This window comes from Anolis sagrei, chromosome 5 (assembly GCF_037176765.1).
Source record: "Anolis sagrei isolate rAnoSag1 chromosome 5, rAnoSag1.mat, whole genome shotgun sequence".
In the NCBI taxonomy this organism is placed as follows: domain Eukaryota; kingdom Metazoa; phylum Chordata; class Lepidosauria; order Squamata; family Dactyloidae; genus Anolis; species Anolis sagrei.
Genome location: NC_090025.1, coordinates 143,073,209 through 143,087,057, shown reverse-complemented (window position 1 = coordinate 143,087,057; position 13,849 = coordinate 143,073,209). Strand labels below are relative to the sequence as shown.

Below are 13,849 nucleotides of genomic sequence, written 5' to 3'. Positions count from 1 at the left end.
TAGTTGTAATGCAAGCCCTTGCATGGCAATCCAAATTTATTGAACTACTGATGCTAAGTCATACAAAATTGCACCACTTTTAATTAAGGCTTTTAGTTTACATTTGGCCACCTCAAAGCAGTTGTAACATTAGGTTGGTCAATTTAAATACTGTGGCTCCCTGTTGGATTTTACACGCAATCTTTACACCCAAACGTTAATGCATACAAAGCAACAAGGCATTGTTAAATAAATCAGCAAAAAGGTAATTACTGCAACTTAGGCCCTGGGACCAATTACACATGATTAAAATTACTTCCCACATTCACATCCACAGTACTCGTCCACCATTTAACATCTCAACCAAAACGTTACACATGTAAAACAATCACTAACAGGCAAAAGTACTAAACCTGTATATTTGGTATTGCAAATACACTTATGCATGAGCAAGCAAGGGAATTCACAGTGAGAATCTACAGCTGCAGAAGCCCAAAAATGATTTACAAAAAAATTGTTAAATCATTAAAAAATCGTTTTAAAATATACACTTCTTGTTGTAGACCCCCACTGTACACACAACTATAAACATTGTTCCCTATGTAAACAAGGAAAAGGAAACATACAATAAAAGGTTGAAAAATCTGGACATTTCCTTCCCAACAGATATTAAAGGCAATGTCTTTAGGCAGACATTATACTGAAAGGACTCATTTTAATAAGACTAGGTCACTGTCTCCACAGGTTTTTTATCCTAAAATTAAAAAACTAGATAGCTGTTGTGTTAATCAAAGCGCTTTTGTACAATACAATGATGATCCTGTATTTCTTTTAAAAAAGTTACAATAAGCTACAAATACCAATGAAGCAAAGTTATCTGGAGTAGTCTATATAGGAGCTCTTTGGACTTTCTTTTATTACGCTAAAATAGTGGTGCTTTTAGGATTTACATTATTGTACTCTCCAATAGGAAGTATGGGGTTTGTTGTAGATACAGTACAGTTTTCATACATGTACAACATTGGCGGATGAACAATGTCTCTTTATCTGTAATACTGGATGTAGGCTCTGGTTTTACCAGTTGCATACACATAGGTTATTTATAAGTAAAAATCTCTCGTGACACTGGAACGTGATTAGAATGTGCAAACTGATGTAGTAGCTGTCATCCGTTTCATAAGGGTACCACCATAGGAAAGTCCATTTAAGATGTTGGTAGGTTTAATAAAGTTGGAATGCTGGCACTGTTGTAGTCAGCAACAGTTCTTCAGACCTAGAGCAATTAGGAGAGAAACCAAGGAGATTTAGCATCTCAGGTGGAATCTCAGCAACAAAACAGCATCATTGTGTTTAAATTACAAGTATTTCATATTCCACGTGGTAGACTGCTTGAAGATTCTCATTCTCCTGAGGTTTAGCATAACTCATCTGTTATGCCATGATCTTCAAACAAAATATATTATTAAATATTCATAACAAAGATCAGGTCCAGAGACAAACTGAAATAGCAAGTGTTCGAGTACACTCATGACAAGTGCAATATGAATACAGAATCTATGGATGACTTTTTATTCCACTTCTCTCAAATGGCTGAAAACTTTATCCCGAGAGCTGCAAATGCCCCTTGGAGGCCATACATCTCCTTTCCCAAACTCTGGGAGTTACACCCCCTCCTTCATTTGTTTAATTTTTATTGAAATTAAGATTAGTCTTGCTATTGATGTATATTTTAAACACTATTTTGAGGACATAACAGCAGTATTTCCAGTACATTTTGTCCAACTTATACATACTATTTGATCATAACTGAATGCAGTATTTTTTTTATGATTTAATCACTTACTTCTTGGGTAACGGCTTCAAATTGTGTGCTAATGTTCCTAAAACAGATATTTTACTGCTATTTACACTGCATAATATGCAAATAGCACTAAAACATGGAATCGCTTTTAGAGAATATGCCAAAAACAAGAAACTTTTGCTAACGGTGCTAATTTTCAGTCCATATTTTTTAGTCTCTACTTAATCTTTGTATTTTTTTAAATTGGTTCTCAATCTTATATTCTTGCTTTCAGCCCATTGTTGAAATCGAATAAATGTTTTGAATTATAAGTATTTCTCTCAGAACAGAACATTGCTACCTCCCTCTTCTTACAGCATTTCCTCAAAAGTAATTTCTGTGGATGCTGGGAGCAAGTAGTACTTTTGTAACAGAGATTCTTTCATTAGTCTCCTCTTATTATGAACAGAAATGCCTTCCACGTGCACAAGTATACCTTTGGAACAAAAGCATATCCCACATACTGTATACAATGCTTCTTTTGCAGGACAAATTTCAAGAATTGGTAATTCAAAAATAGACCACTGGTAGGTACTTGTGTCTTTCATTACACTCTTGTTGCTTTCATTCTTACCTGGCTCAGTGCTACAGTACAAACATGTATTAAAGTAGCTGACACGATGACTTTTTGCGTGCTTTTCCAGGCACGGGTGTTTTTCTGTTAATTTGCCGCACAAGGTCATAAAAGATCTGTAAACAGGGATTTCACATATGAATGTATTAGAATTTTTAATAACTAAGCATCATATGATTCCACAAACAAATGATCTAAGTACGGCCAATTCCTATCTGTGTTCCATGTGCTAAGAACAAGAGAGATCCCTTGAAATTTCACTTATGTTCTCCAGCAACTGCAGAGACCCAAGGGAAAGGTGAGCCCTCTCATCTTTGAGATGAAATTCTGCAGAAGCAGAGATCCTATATGTTTTCAAGTTACACCCTATTTAGACTACTCTACACGAAGTTACCTTTCAAAAGTGTCTGGAATCTTCAGCTGATCAACACACACTTCAGTAAGGGGCTGGGACTGATTACCTCCTCACGTGTTACAACTTGCTCACTGGCTACTGGTCTGCTTCCAGGAACAATTCAAAGTACTGGTTATGACCATAAAGCCTCATACAGTTTAGAATGAATTCTCCCATGTGGGCCAAATTAGGCTTTGAGGTCGGTCCAACCAAACACAGAAGCATAATAAGTGAGGACATACCTTGGTGTCTGATTCCAGGCCTACCAAGCTACCCTGTTAACCTTCTGTCACAGGCAAACATCAATTTATTATGGTGGGCATCTAGCAAATGATAGACTGCTGAGCAAGAGTCTTTTCGCCACGCGAGTACTTTGATGTTCCTAATATGTTTTTAACTACATATTTAATCTTATCCCAGATTAGGCCCAATCCATGGAAATTTAAATCAACATTTATGGAAGCTTCACTCATTTGATGGGGCCTACTTTACCTTAGAGTAATAAATGGGTTTAGGTCACTGTGTTTTAATATTTACATTTATTTTTTAAATTATATATTATTGTCAGCTGCCTTAACTTCCACTTTGGGGAGAAAACTGAGATATAAATCCAGTAGGTACATACTTTCTGTGAACATTCAATACTAAAACAGATTAACTATTTCTCAGTTCTCTAAAAGTTCAAAAAAGGCCTTAGGAGAGGAAATAATAGTTTATGTCCCTTCTTCCAGAACAATTTCAAGACATTTAGTATCTGTTAGTTCATTTTTGAATTCTACCTTTACATTTCAGGATATAATGGCTGCACTACTGCATAGAATGTACAGGTGAATATCACATGAAAACAATGTAAACATCAACAAACAAAATCAGCATTAAAATTCAAAAACTCTGCGAAACTGAAAATGATACTAAGAACTTAATATTAAAATAATCAGCACCCTTCACTCAAATAAAACTAATTATATCTATAAACCAGCCTTCTAACATAGGATAAAATAGTTTACATAAATAACCAGACTATATCAAAGCTGAAATTATTCTAATGATTTCAAAAGAGCTTTGGCACAAATCATATCCTCTGCAAAATGTAACACCAGAAAATTAGTATTACCACCAGTAAAATTCACAAAAGGTGTTCATGGTGAATACCTGGCTATTGGATAAAACAAAGATATCTCAATAAACGGCTTAGAAAAGGCTTTACCTCATTAACATTTATCTTTGATTTCGCAGAAGACTCTAAAAATGCACAGTTATTCCACTGCCTTGCTAAATTCTGTCCTTGTTCCTTTCCCACAACTCTTTCATCTTCCAAATCACACTTGTTGCCAACCAGAATCATTGGTACCTAAAATGACAAAACACCAATGCATGAAAATTAGTAAATAGATTGAACAGCTGCTATTGTGAAGTATTAGGAAAATATTGGTTTAGATTACAGTTTCCAACTTAGCACAGGGATGTTAATCATGCATGAGGCACAACAAGAGCATGTCCAAAATGTGGGATTAAGCAGCAGTTATTAAGAGGTGATAACATCCTCTCTGGGACTATGGCAACTATAAGGACTCTTGCAACAGTGCTACTATAGGGCTATGTTGCACTTCCTCAGCTAAGGATTTTTTCTCCTCCTTTATTTCATTTAGAATTTTGCTACTCAATCTGTACCACTGTAACAATTTACAACTACAGCAATTATAAGACTATTAACCATAGTTTTTAATATTGAGTAGACACATTCAGAAGTGAGACCACTTCTACTCATATGCATTTATTAAGCGAAATGTATAAACACAATTTCTATTAGCCTACTTACATCATCAGTGTCTTTGACTCGAAGAATCTGTTCCCTTAGATCCTGTAAGTCATTAAATGTGGACTGTGCTGTGATGGAATATACTAAAGCAAATCCTTGACCATTTTTCATGTAGAGGTCTCTCATGGCTGTAAACTGTTCCTGTATCACAAAGACAGTAACGGAGGTCTCAGGTTTTGACAAATGCAACATGACTAAACTGAAAACTAATCATACAACTTGGGTTTTAGAGCCCAAGCTTTTCCCTGGTCTCTGAAAAGAGAAAGAAGGAAAACCATTTTTGTGTGTATATTTTTTGCATTAAAATGGAACGTAAATATGTAAATTAATGCAACAGTTCTCAAGGATAAGGAAGTACTGTGATTCTCTCCCTCCCCTTTTTATTTTCATAGCAAACACAAGTTATAAAAAGAAACAAAACCAGGTGCATTAATCCTCAATAGACCAAAATGACTGCTTTGTATATAAGACACAACATTTATCTATACTAATTTATTCCAGGTCATGTTCTTCCCAATATGTTCAGTTCTCTGGTTTTGCCTTATATGCATGTTTTACCCAACTAGATATTTCTGAACAACTACTCAACTCATACCTGACCAGTCAATCGGTAAGGATTCATATGAATAGGAGAGCAACACATGAAAGGTCACAGGATCATCATTCCTACCATTACATTCTTCTTAAGCAGATGCCAAACAGATGCTAGCACAAGTGTGTGACAACTGAAATGCTTTATCTGCTTTTCAAAACGAACCAATAAATTATAATCTGTATTCTAATTTCTCATGCACTTTAGCACTTCTGCTTACCAATAATTTTACTTGTTTCTATCAAAATGGCACAGAAGAGTAATTTATTTGTGGATTAATGAAAAATTACAATTACATGCTAAATGTAGTCAAGAAATGCCAATAAAAATCTAGATTATTCTGAAGCCTAATCTATTACTGTATAAACAAAAATAAGAGTTGCAACTCTTAACATATGAAATTTTATTGTACATACCGTTCCTGCTGTGTCTAAGATTTCAAGCATACATTGTTGTGCATCTACTTCAACTTGCTGTCAAAAGAACAAAAGCAAATTTGTACTGAAGCATAAATCATGAAATTTCAAAAACTCAATTGCTTGCATTTACAAGTTATACCCACAATGCACAAGTTTTTGTCCCTTACCATATTCAAAGCAAATGGCAGGCTGTAAGAGAGTTTAAGAGTTTATATAATAAAATAGAAAAAGTGTTAATTTTTATTGGGTCACCATGTTAAAGGGGGAAGAGACAGCAAGCAAAGAGCAAAATGGCAGTGAAACCTTTAGTGCCTGTTACAATGGTAATGTGGCCTAACAGAATATGCCTCTGATTGTGGTATATCATACTGAGGATTGTCTCTCCCTACTTGCCTGGCCTATTAAGTTGGTGTCATCATAATTTTTGATCAATATCAATCCCTCCTCAGTATTTCTATTTCTCTATCCTCATCCCCCCATTAACTATATGTTTATTTTAGCTCTTTGTTGGTTATCCAACAAACTCCCTCATTAATTTCTTTCTTCACCCTCTATCTTTATATTTTGAACTTTTCATTAAATGCAGTGTTTTAATACCATGCTCATATTGCCCAATTCTTTGAGTTTTAGTACATCTGAATTCCTTAATCCACCATCTCCATCATCATCAGTTTTATATATACTCTGCATTTTTCTCAGAAAGTTTTCCCCTCTGAAATACCAAGGATTTAATTTTCCTTGGGCTAAGAAGTATTAACTATTCTATTCTTAATTGTTTTATTATCTAAAGAGACTCTTCCTGAACATTCTAGAATGTCATACCAGCTTGGCAATCCTGCCCCAAACAACAATAATATTCACAATATTACATAGAGCATTGCAATAGTCTTAGACCTTAGGCCTACTACTGTTTGGCATTACCTAAGCTTTAGGCTTTAATGTAGCTGATGTTGGTTGACCGTCAACTTCCCTGACTTATTTTAGAATTTATTTATTTATTTATTTATTTACATTATTTCTATCCCGCCCATTTCAGTCTGAAGGCGACTCAGGGCGGTATACACAGTCGGCACAATTCGATGCCAAGACAAAATACATAAATTAATAAAGCAAAAACATCAAGTGCAATTAAACATAAACGACAGTGCATAATAAACAATTTTTTTAAAAAGAATGATTTTGTCATTAGCACAACAATAGAAACATACTGTTTCTTATTTGCATAAAACACAAAGAAGTTTACAATATCATAAAATAAACTAATAAAAACACAATTCATGATGTCCTAATTATCTCAGAGTTTTCTTTCTTTCTGTGTATCTGGCATTTAACTTTAGCAAAGCCCTGAGAAGCTAGCTTGTCACTCCCTGTTGTCTTCCATTCTGAGAACAAACAATTTCATACCCATTACATTTATTATTGGATTCTTTTACAACATCCATGTCAAAGTACTGAAAGTACTGATGTAACAGGTTTGGAGAATCTTTCTGTGAAATAATAATCCTCAAGATATAGTCCTGCAACTTTCCTGAGCTGAGATAATTGTATCACCCACAATTTTACTTTCTGGATTCTGAAAACTAGGCCAAGCTTCTAACCAAGCCATTCACATCTAACTGGAAAAATCTATATGCCTTGCCATCTCATGCTGAGTTAATATAGCCGAATATCATCCGGGGGGGGGGGGGGGGGCAACTTTTGCTTCTTTTAACAACCATTCTTCCTTGTTTGAACATACTAACATGAAATGGTACAAAGCATAGAGCTTTTTTGGCAAGATTAGTTCAGAAGAGGTTTACCGTAACTTCCCCTGAGGCTGAGAGAATGTGACTTGCCCAAGGTTGCCTATTTATTTATTTATTATATTTATTTATACCCTGCCCTTCTCACCCTGAAGGAGACTCAAACTGGCTTACAAGTAGGCCTACTGGGTTTCATGGCTAAGCATAGATTTAAACCCTAGTCTACAGAATCGTACTACAATGCTCAAACCATTACATCACACTGGCCATGAATTAATGTTATAATCTTAACATAATGTGCATACCTTTCTGTAGGAATCTTCTATCGTAGGATCATATTTTTCAACAAATATTCCTTGAACAAACTGTACAGTCTACAACAAAAGACAGTGATTATATAGACACCGTTTATACGGTTGTTTAGATTAATAAATGTACCAATTTTAAAGTCTGTAGTTTACAACACAAACAAAACTAAATTGTTTTAGATTGTTGCCTATATTATAGTAGCATCTTCAAAATGCTGTTACAGCAAGTATCTAATTATAAGCCATTTTAATAAACTCACCAAAGTTGCTTGTAATTCTCATGCTATAATCAATTTGAGCACAGCTCCAGCACACACATTCATGTATGTCACACCTTTTATTTGCTAGCTATGCGTTTTAAGGAAAGAAAGCCAAGATCGTTTTGGAAAGGAGATATTGCTTAACTAGTTAAAACCTTTATTGCAGGGACCCTCAATCTTTTTAAACAGAGGGCCAGGTCACAGTCCCTCAAACTGTTGGAGGGCCGGATTATAATTTGAAAAAAACACGAATGAATTCCAATGAACACTGCACATATATTTTTTGTAGTACAAAAAGCACCTAAAATAATACAATAATTAAAATGAAGAACAATTTTAACAGATATAAACTTATTCGTATTTCAATGGGAAGTGTGGGCCTGCTTTTGGCTGATGAGATAGGATTGTTGTTGTCACCAGTTAATCCAAATGCTGAAAATCTGTTACTGTAGAATAAATAATGAATAATGCCTTGGATCTAAATCCAGTTAGTCCTATTTAGAACAGATTCACTGAAATCACAAGTTAGTTACAACAAAGAAGTCCAATTAATTTTAATCAGTTTATTTTGAGTGTGTGCTCATGATTATGTGCCTTAAAGTTGCCTACTGAATCCAAGTTTTGTGTGTGTGTGTGTGTGTGTCAGGAACGACTTGAGAAACTGCAAGTCGCTTCTGTTGTGAGAGAATTGGCCGTCTGCAAGGACATTGCCCAGAGGATGCCCAGATGTTTGATGTTTTACCATCCTTCTGGGAGGCTTCTCTCATGTCCCTGCATCGGGAGATGAAGCTGACAGAGGGAGCTCAACCCGCTCTCCCTGGATTCAAACCGCTGACCTTTTGGTCAGCAGTCCTGTTGGCACAAAGATTTAACCCATTGTGCTACCGGGGCTCCATTGAATCTGAGTGACCCCAGGGTTTTCTTTAGTAGAGAATACTGATATGGTTTTGCCAGTTCTTTCCTCTGAAATATAACCTATGGCACTAGATATTTGTTAGGTTTCTTCCATCCAAGCACTGTTGTTCATTCGTTCAGTCGTCTCCGACTCTTTGTGACCTCATGGACCAGCCTACGCCAGAGCTCCCTGTCGGCCGTTACCACCCCCAGCTCCCTCAAGGTCAGTCCAGTCACTTCAAGGATGCCATCCATCCATCTTGCCCTTGGTCGGCCCCTCTTCCTTTTGCCTTCCACTTTCCCCAGCATAATTGTCTTCTCTAGGCTTTCCTGTCTCCTCATGATGTGGCCAAAGTACTTCAGCTTTGTCTCTAGTATCTTTCCCTCCAGTGAGCAGTCGGGCTTTATTTCCTGGAGGATGGACTGGTTGGATCTTCTCGCAGTCCAAGGCACTCTCAGCACTTTCCTCCAACACCACAGCTCAAAAGCATCGATCTTCCTTCGCTCAGCCTTCCCTAAGGTCCAGCTCTCACATCCGTAGGTTACTACAGGGAATACCATGGCTTTGACTAGGCGGATCTTTGTTGCCAGTCTGATGTCTCTACTCTTCACTATTTTATCGAGACTGGACATTGCTCTCCTCCCAAGAAGTAAGCGTCTTCTGATTTCCTGGCTACAGTCTGCATCTGCAGTAATCTTTGCACCTAGAAATACAAAGTCTGTCACGGCCTCCACGGTTTCTCCCTCTATTTTCCAGTTGTCAATCATTCTTGTTGCCATAATCTTGGTTTTTTTGACGTTTAGCTGCAATCCGGCTTTTGCGCTTTCTTCTTTCACCTTGATTAGAAGGCTCCTCAGCTCCTCCTCGCTTTCGGCCATCAGAGTGGTGTCATCTGCATATCTGAGCACTAGAATCATATCCAAGCACTAGAATCATAGAATCCTAGCGTTAGAAGAGACCTTGTGGGCCATCCATTCCCACCCGCTGTCAAGTAGCAGGAAAGTTGACCCTGCTTCTTGGCAGGGTCAAGCAAGGCTGACTCTGCATAGCTTATAGGATCAGGTGGAATCTGATGACTTTAGGGTACAATTCATTTTAAGTAGGCTTAATGTTGGATGTTACCACAGTCCAAAAATGTGTACTTTTTTGGACATGTTCTGAGTTCTGTTTGATTTGAGCACACTTTTCCTGAATTTGTAACACTGCATTTGCAGAAATTTCCACAACATATTATTTAAATGTCGATGCAAATACTATTTGAAAGAAATATTACTTACCCAATTTTTGGATCAATACTAAATACCAGATTTCCAGGGAGACAAGATCTCACATACTGTCTCATATAATGTGTTAGTTGTATTAACCTTCGTAGAATTGAATACTATAGACCCAATAAAATGCTGTACACACGGATAAAGGGCCATACTGTGGTCTGTACGATACTTCTGGTATGCTGTACTGTGGCTCACATGGAGGAGAGGGATTTTTTTTTGTTTATTAATTATGGATATTTATACAATTCTTCTGACTGTGCTTCAGAAAAGAATTCAAAGTGCTCTTTTAAGTTAGTTTCAAATAAAAGGTCAGTCATTAAAGCTCTTCAGGAGTGAATTGAACCTAAAGAGTTCCTGGATTGCCCGAGTACGAATTTTTGCAGAGTTAATGCCTTTTTGGCACTTAAAACACAATTGCAACTGAACTTTTACCCTTCAAAAAAACAAAAAGCAACCTATACTTTATCTTAAATTCTGTGAAGCATCAAAATATTACTTACCAGTGCAGACTTTCCAACACCTCCTGAACCAAGAACCACTAGTTTGTATTCACGCATGATGCAAGTGTTGGGTTACCACCTCAATATCTACAATACAAAATAATATGCTATATTGAAGAGGTGTGTGCTTCAAACTGACCTATTAACTTATACCTAGCATTTACAGAATAGGAAGCATAGACATATCCTTCCACTGGGAAAATGCTATTCTTTTCCCAAGTTAGTAGCAACTTTAAGTTTTAAACCCTCCAAAGCATGTTAGGCAAACTTAAGAGGTGGAGACTTCACTTTCTCTTACACAGCATTTTACCCTTGCTTCTTAACCAAATGGGTCCTCGCGTACACGCTCAGACCTGTTAACATGTACCCAGAAACTTCTTATTATCCACAGCTGAAACATTTGGAACTACAAGAGCAACTATCTGGTCCTTTCCTTTTAATACAGAATCAAGAACATCTATTAAATACTGAAACAAAACCAAAATAATATTAGCTTGAACTGTGACTGGGAGTTACCAAAAGTGTCAAAATAGAGGTTATACTGGTCAAACTGCCCAGGGCCCACTAGTAATTTTGAATTTCTATTTTGTTGATTTGGGATGAACAGTAAACACAGGGCAGCACTAATACAGTAAAACAGCATGAACTGAAGGTTACTATTTCATAGGTAATTGTGACCAACTTATCTTTAAGCAAGTGAGGCTTTTGACATATGAACCCAAATTAACAGAAGGTGAGTCAAATCATACATATTACTTAAGACTTAAATGGCAGTGATGGATCAATAAGCACACCCAGAATGTAAACCTAATCCTCTAGGAAACTCCTTAGAACAAGCTTAATACCATTCACACAGATGGATGAATCATCAGTCAACAATGCCACCATCTTGTATGCACTGAATTTCAATTTATTTTTCATCATTCAGTCCATTGCTGTGCTGTTCCAGCACTGGTTCAGCATAACCACAGACGTCTCATCTTCATTTGACAAAAACAGAATTGTATGTTACATAATACTGATCTCAGACCACATCTCTGGATAACCTCTCCCAGATTATAGAATTGAGTATGATGAATGAATGAAACTTTATTTATAGCCCGCCCTATCTTCCCCGAAGGGACTCAGGGTGGCTCACAACAAAATACACACAGTGGCAAACATTCAATGCCAACAAAAAGGCCAGTAGAATTGTGCAATTCGGCCAAAAGGCATGCTATTTCAGGGTCCATTGTCGGCTGACCCCCATTCTGTTTACCAGGAAGTTACTCAAATTGGGAGGGGTGTTCCGTTTTCATTTGACAAAGATTTGGCCCATTGGCTACAACAGAAATTTAAAAGGCTCAGTCCTCAGTCATTTTAAGGCCTGTATGCATGAAACCTTCCTTCATTTTAGACCCTTTTACCACTGCAGGCCAGCCAAGTTTCAAAACAATTCATCAATCTACTGATTTTTTAGAATTATTTTAAATTTTAACCATCACATTTTTTAAAAGAAGACAAACAACAAGAGGGGGTTCTGGGAATTGTAGTCGTTGGTTGCGTCAATTCCCGTCATGCTCCGAGAGGAACTCAGAGACTTTTAAATACCAACCCTAAGCAAGTGCTGCTGGGAAAGTAAGTTCCCAGCAGGGTCCTCTCTGGAGGAGGAGCCTAGGGAACTTTTCCAGAAGAAATGGACACTGCGGCCACTGCTGGGGAGGGAAAAAAGGATGCAGCACTTAATCCCATCTTCTCCAGGAGCCCCGCAACAGACTCCTGCCTCTGGTATATTGCAGACTTAACCTCATACTCTCCAGGAACTAATAAAATCTGGCTCTCTTAATTCATTTTTCCAGGCTTCTCCCCATTCTGTTTTTGGCAATTATATAAAATGGACCACTGAATATTGCAAATATTTTCATTCAAACTGATTCAGGCCCAAGCCTAGTGGCCAGAATTATTACTAAACATAAACACAGAACTGCCATTTTAAGCTTTTCTAAAAACTAGATTGCTCTGGTTTTAGCACATACATATATAGTAGATAAAAGAAAATAGTCTACAGTGTTAACATACTTTTTGCTTTCATTACAATAGTTCATTCCAATTATTAGAAAGAATAAGCTTTTAGCAGATAAGGCACAAATAAAATATGTTGAATGCTTAAGATATATGGAATCCACAATTACATAATCTCTATCTACAAAATCTTGAATCAAATGAAATTTCAACCTTCAGAAAAAAGATGTCCACATCCTTAAGGAATGTTTCCCTCCATAAACATTACCTATTGAGGAACATAGATTCAGATATATAAAGCAACTAGCATTTGCTAGAAAGATAGTTGCTGAAGTAGCCAAGGAAGATGCAGTCAATGTAATTCTGAACTCGTTCTCACAACATTGTTATTTTTATTTCAAAATATGAAGGAACAATTCTGAAGTTAACAGTTATACAGCATTTTGCAATGTCTGTGCAGAACCATGAAGCAGTACAAACAAGGTGACTTGTTTGTGGCTGTCTGTCATAAAGAACTGTAGCCATCATGGTTCAATAGCTGCGCTAGACTCAATATATAAAACTGAGGTCCCAATTGCTGAAAGATTCAGGTTCCAGTAAGATTCCACAACTGATAGTTATCTGTTACAAGAACACGGGGAAATGGTTTGGAGAAACAGGAACACTTTACAGCAGCAACATTTTCAGTTTAGACTTAATCTTCAATTTCAAACTGGTGCCAAACATTCATTCTGCACATGAAGCCATATTTGGAAATGTAAGTTATAGCCCAACTTCCTTTATGAGAAAAGCTGAGCAAGACCAGTGACAGAATAACAGTAATGAGGCCTTCCTATTATACAAGTTCCACAGAACTCATGGAGAAAATGATAACATTAAACCTGAAAGTAATCCAAGCAAAAGGAGCAGAAACACTGAGTTTGAAATTTGCCAAGAAGGGTTCATTTTTCTAGAGAAAGTAAGCAAGCTTAGTATTATCTGCTGAAACAGTAACATCTAGCTCCTAGATGCAGCACACCACATCATTTAATTGCCAGTTCCAGCCTCTGATATTGATTCCCTACTGTGTGAGCAAGCCTTTGTGTTGAATTCCCTTGATGTGAATGGCCTTTATTGACATTAGATGGTGCTCTGCCCAGTTCAGGAATTCTGATGCTATCCTGTTGTGACTGAAGTTTTTTTCTCCTTTATGTAAAACAATCAGATACCACATGACTACCAAGCACTACTGACTCATATTTCTCCCTCAACA

The 13,849-nt window shown here is 36.9% G+C and overlaps 1 protein-coding gene across 2 annotated transcripts in view; it reads right to left on the bottom strand.

Moving 5' to 3' along the window:
• Window positions 1-13,849, bottom strand: part of RAP1B (RAP1B, member of RAS oncogene family) — a 35,064-nt gene continuing 21,215 nt past the window's right edge. Inside the window, exons 2-8 of one of the 2 annotated variants that reach the window (XM_060777486.2) lie at window positions 10,597-10,683; window positions 7,665-7,733; window positions 5,615-5,671; window positions 4,607-4,747; window positions 3,995-4,138; window positions 2,394-2,509; window positions 1-1,252 (exon numbers count right to left, since the gene is read on the bottom strand). In XM_060777486.2, the coding sequence (XP_060633469.1) occupies window positions 2,423-2,509; window positions 3,995-4,138; window positions 4,607-4,747; window positions 5,615-5,671; window positions 7,665-7,733; window positions 10,597-10,653 (555 nt within the window). In that variant the 5' untranslated portion in view covers window positions 10,654-10,683 and the 3' untranslated portion in view covers window positions 1-1,252; window positions 2,394-2,422. Of the gene's footprint in view, window positions 1,253-2,393; window positions 2,510-3,994; window positions 4,139-4,606; window positions 4,748-5,614; window positions 5,672-5,784; window positions 5,807-7,664; window positions 7,734-10,596; window positions 10,684-13,849 lie in introns of those variants that run through there. The other variant, XM_060777487.2, reaches the window with a different exon arrangement.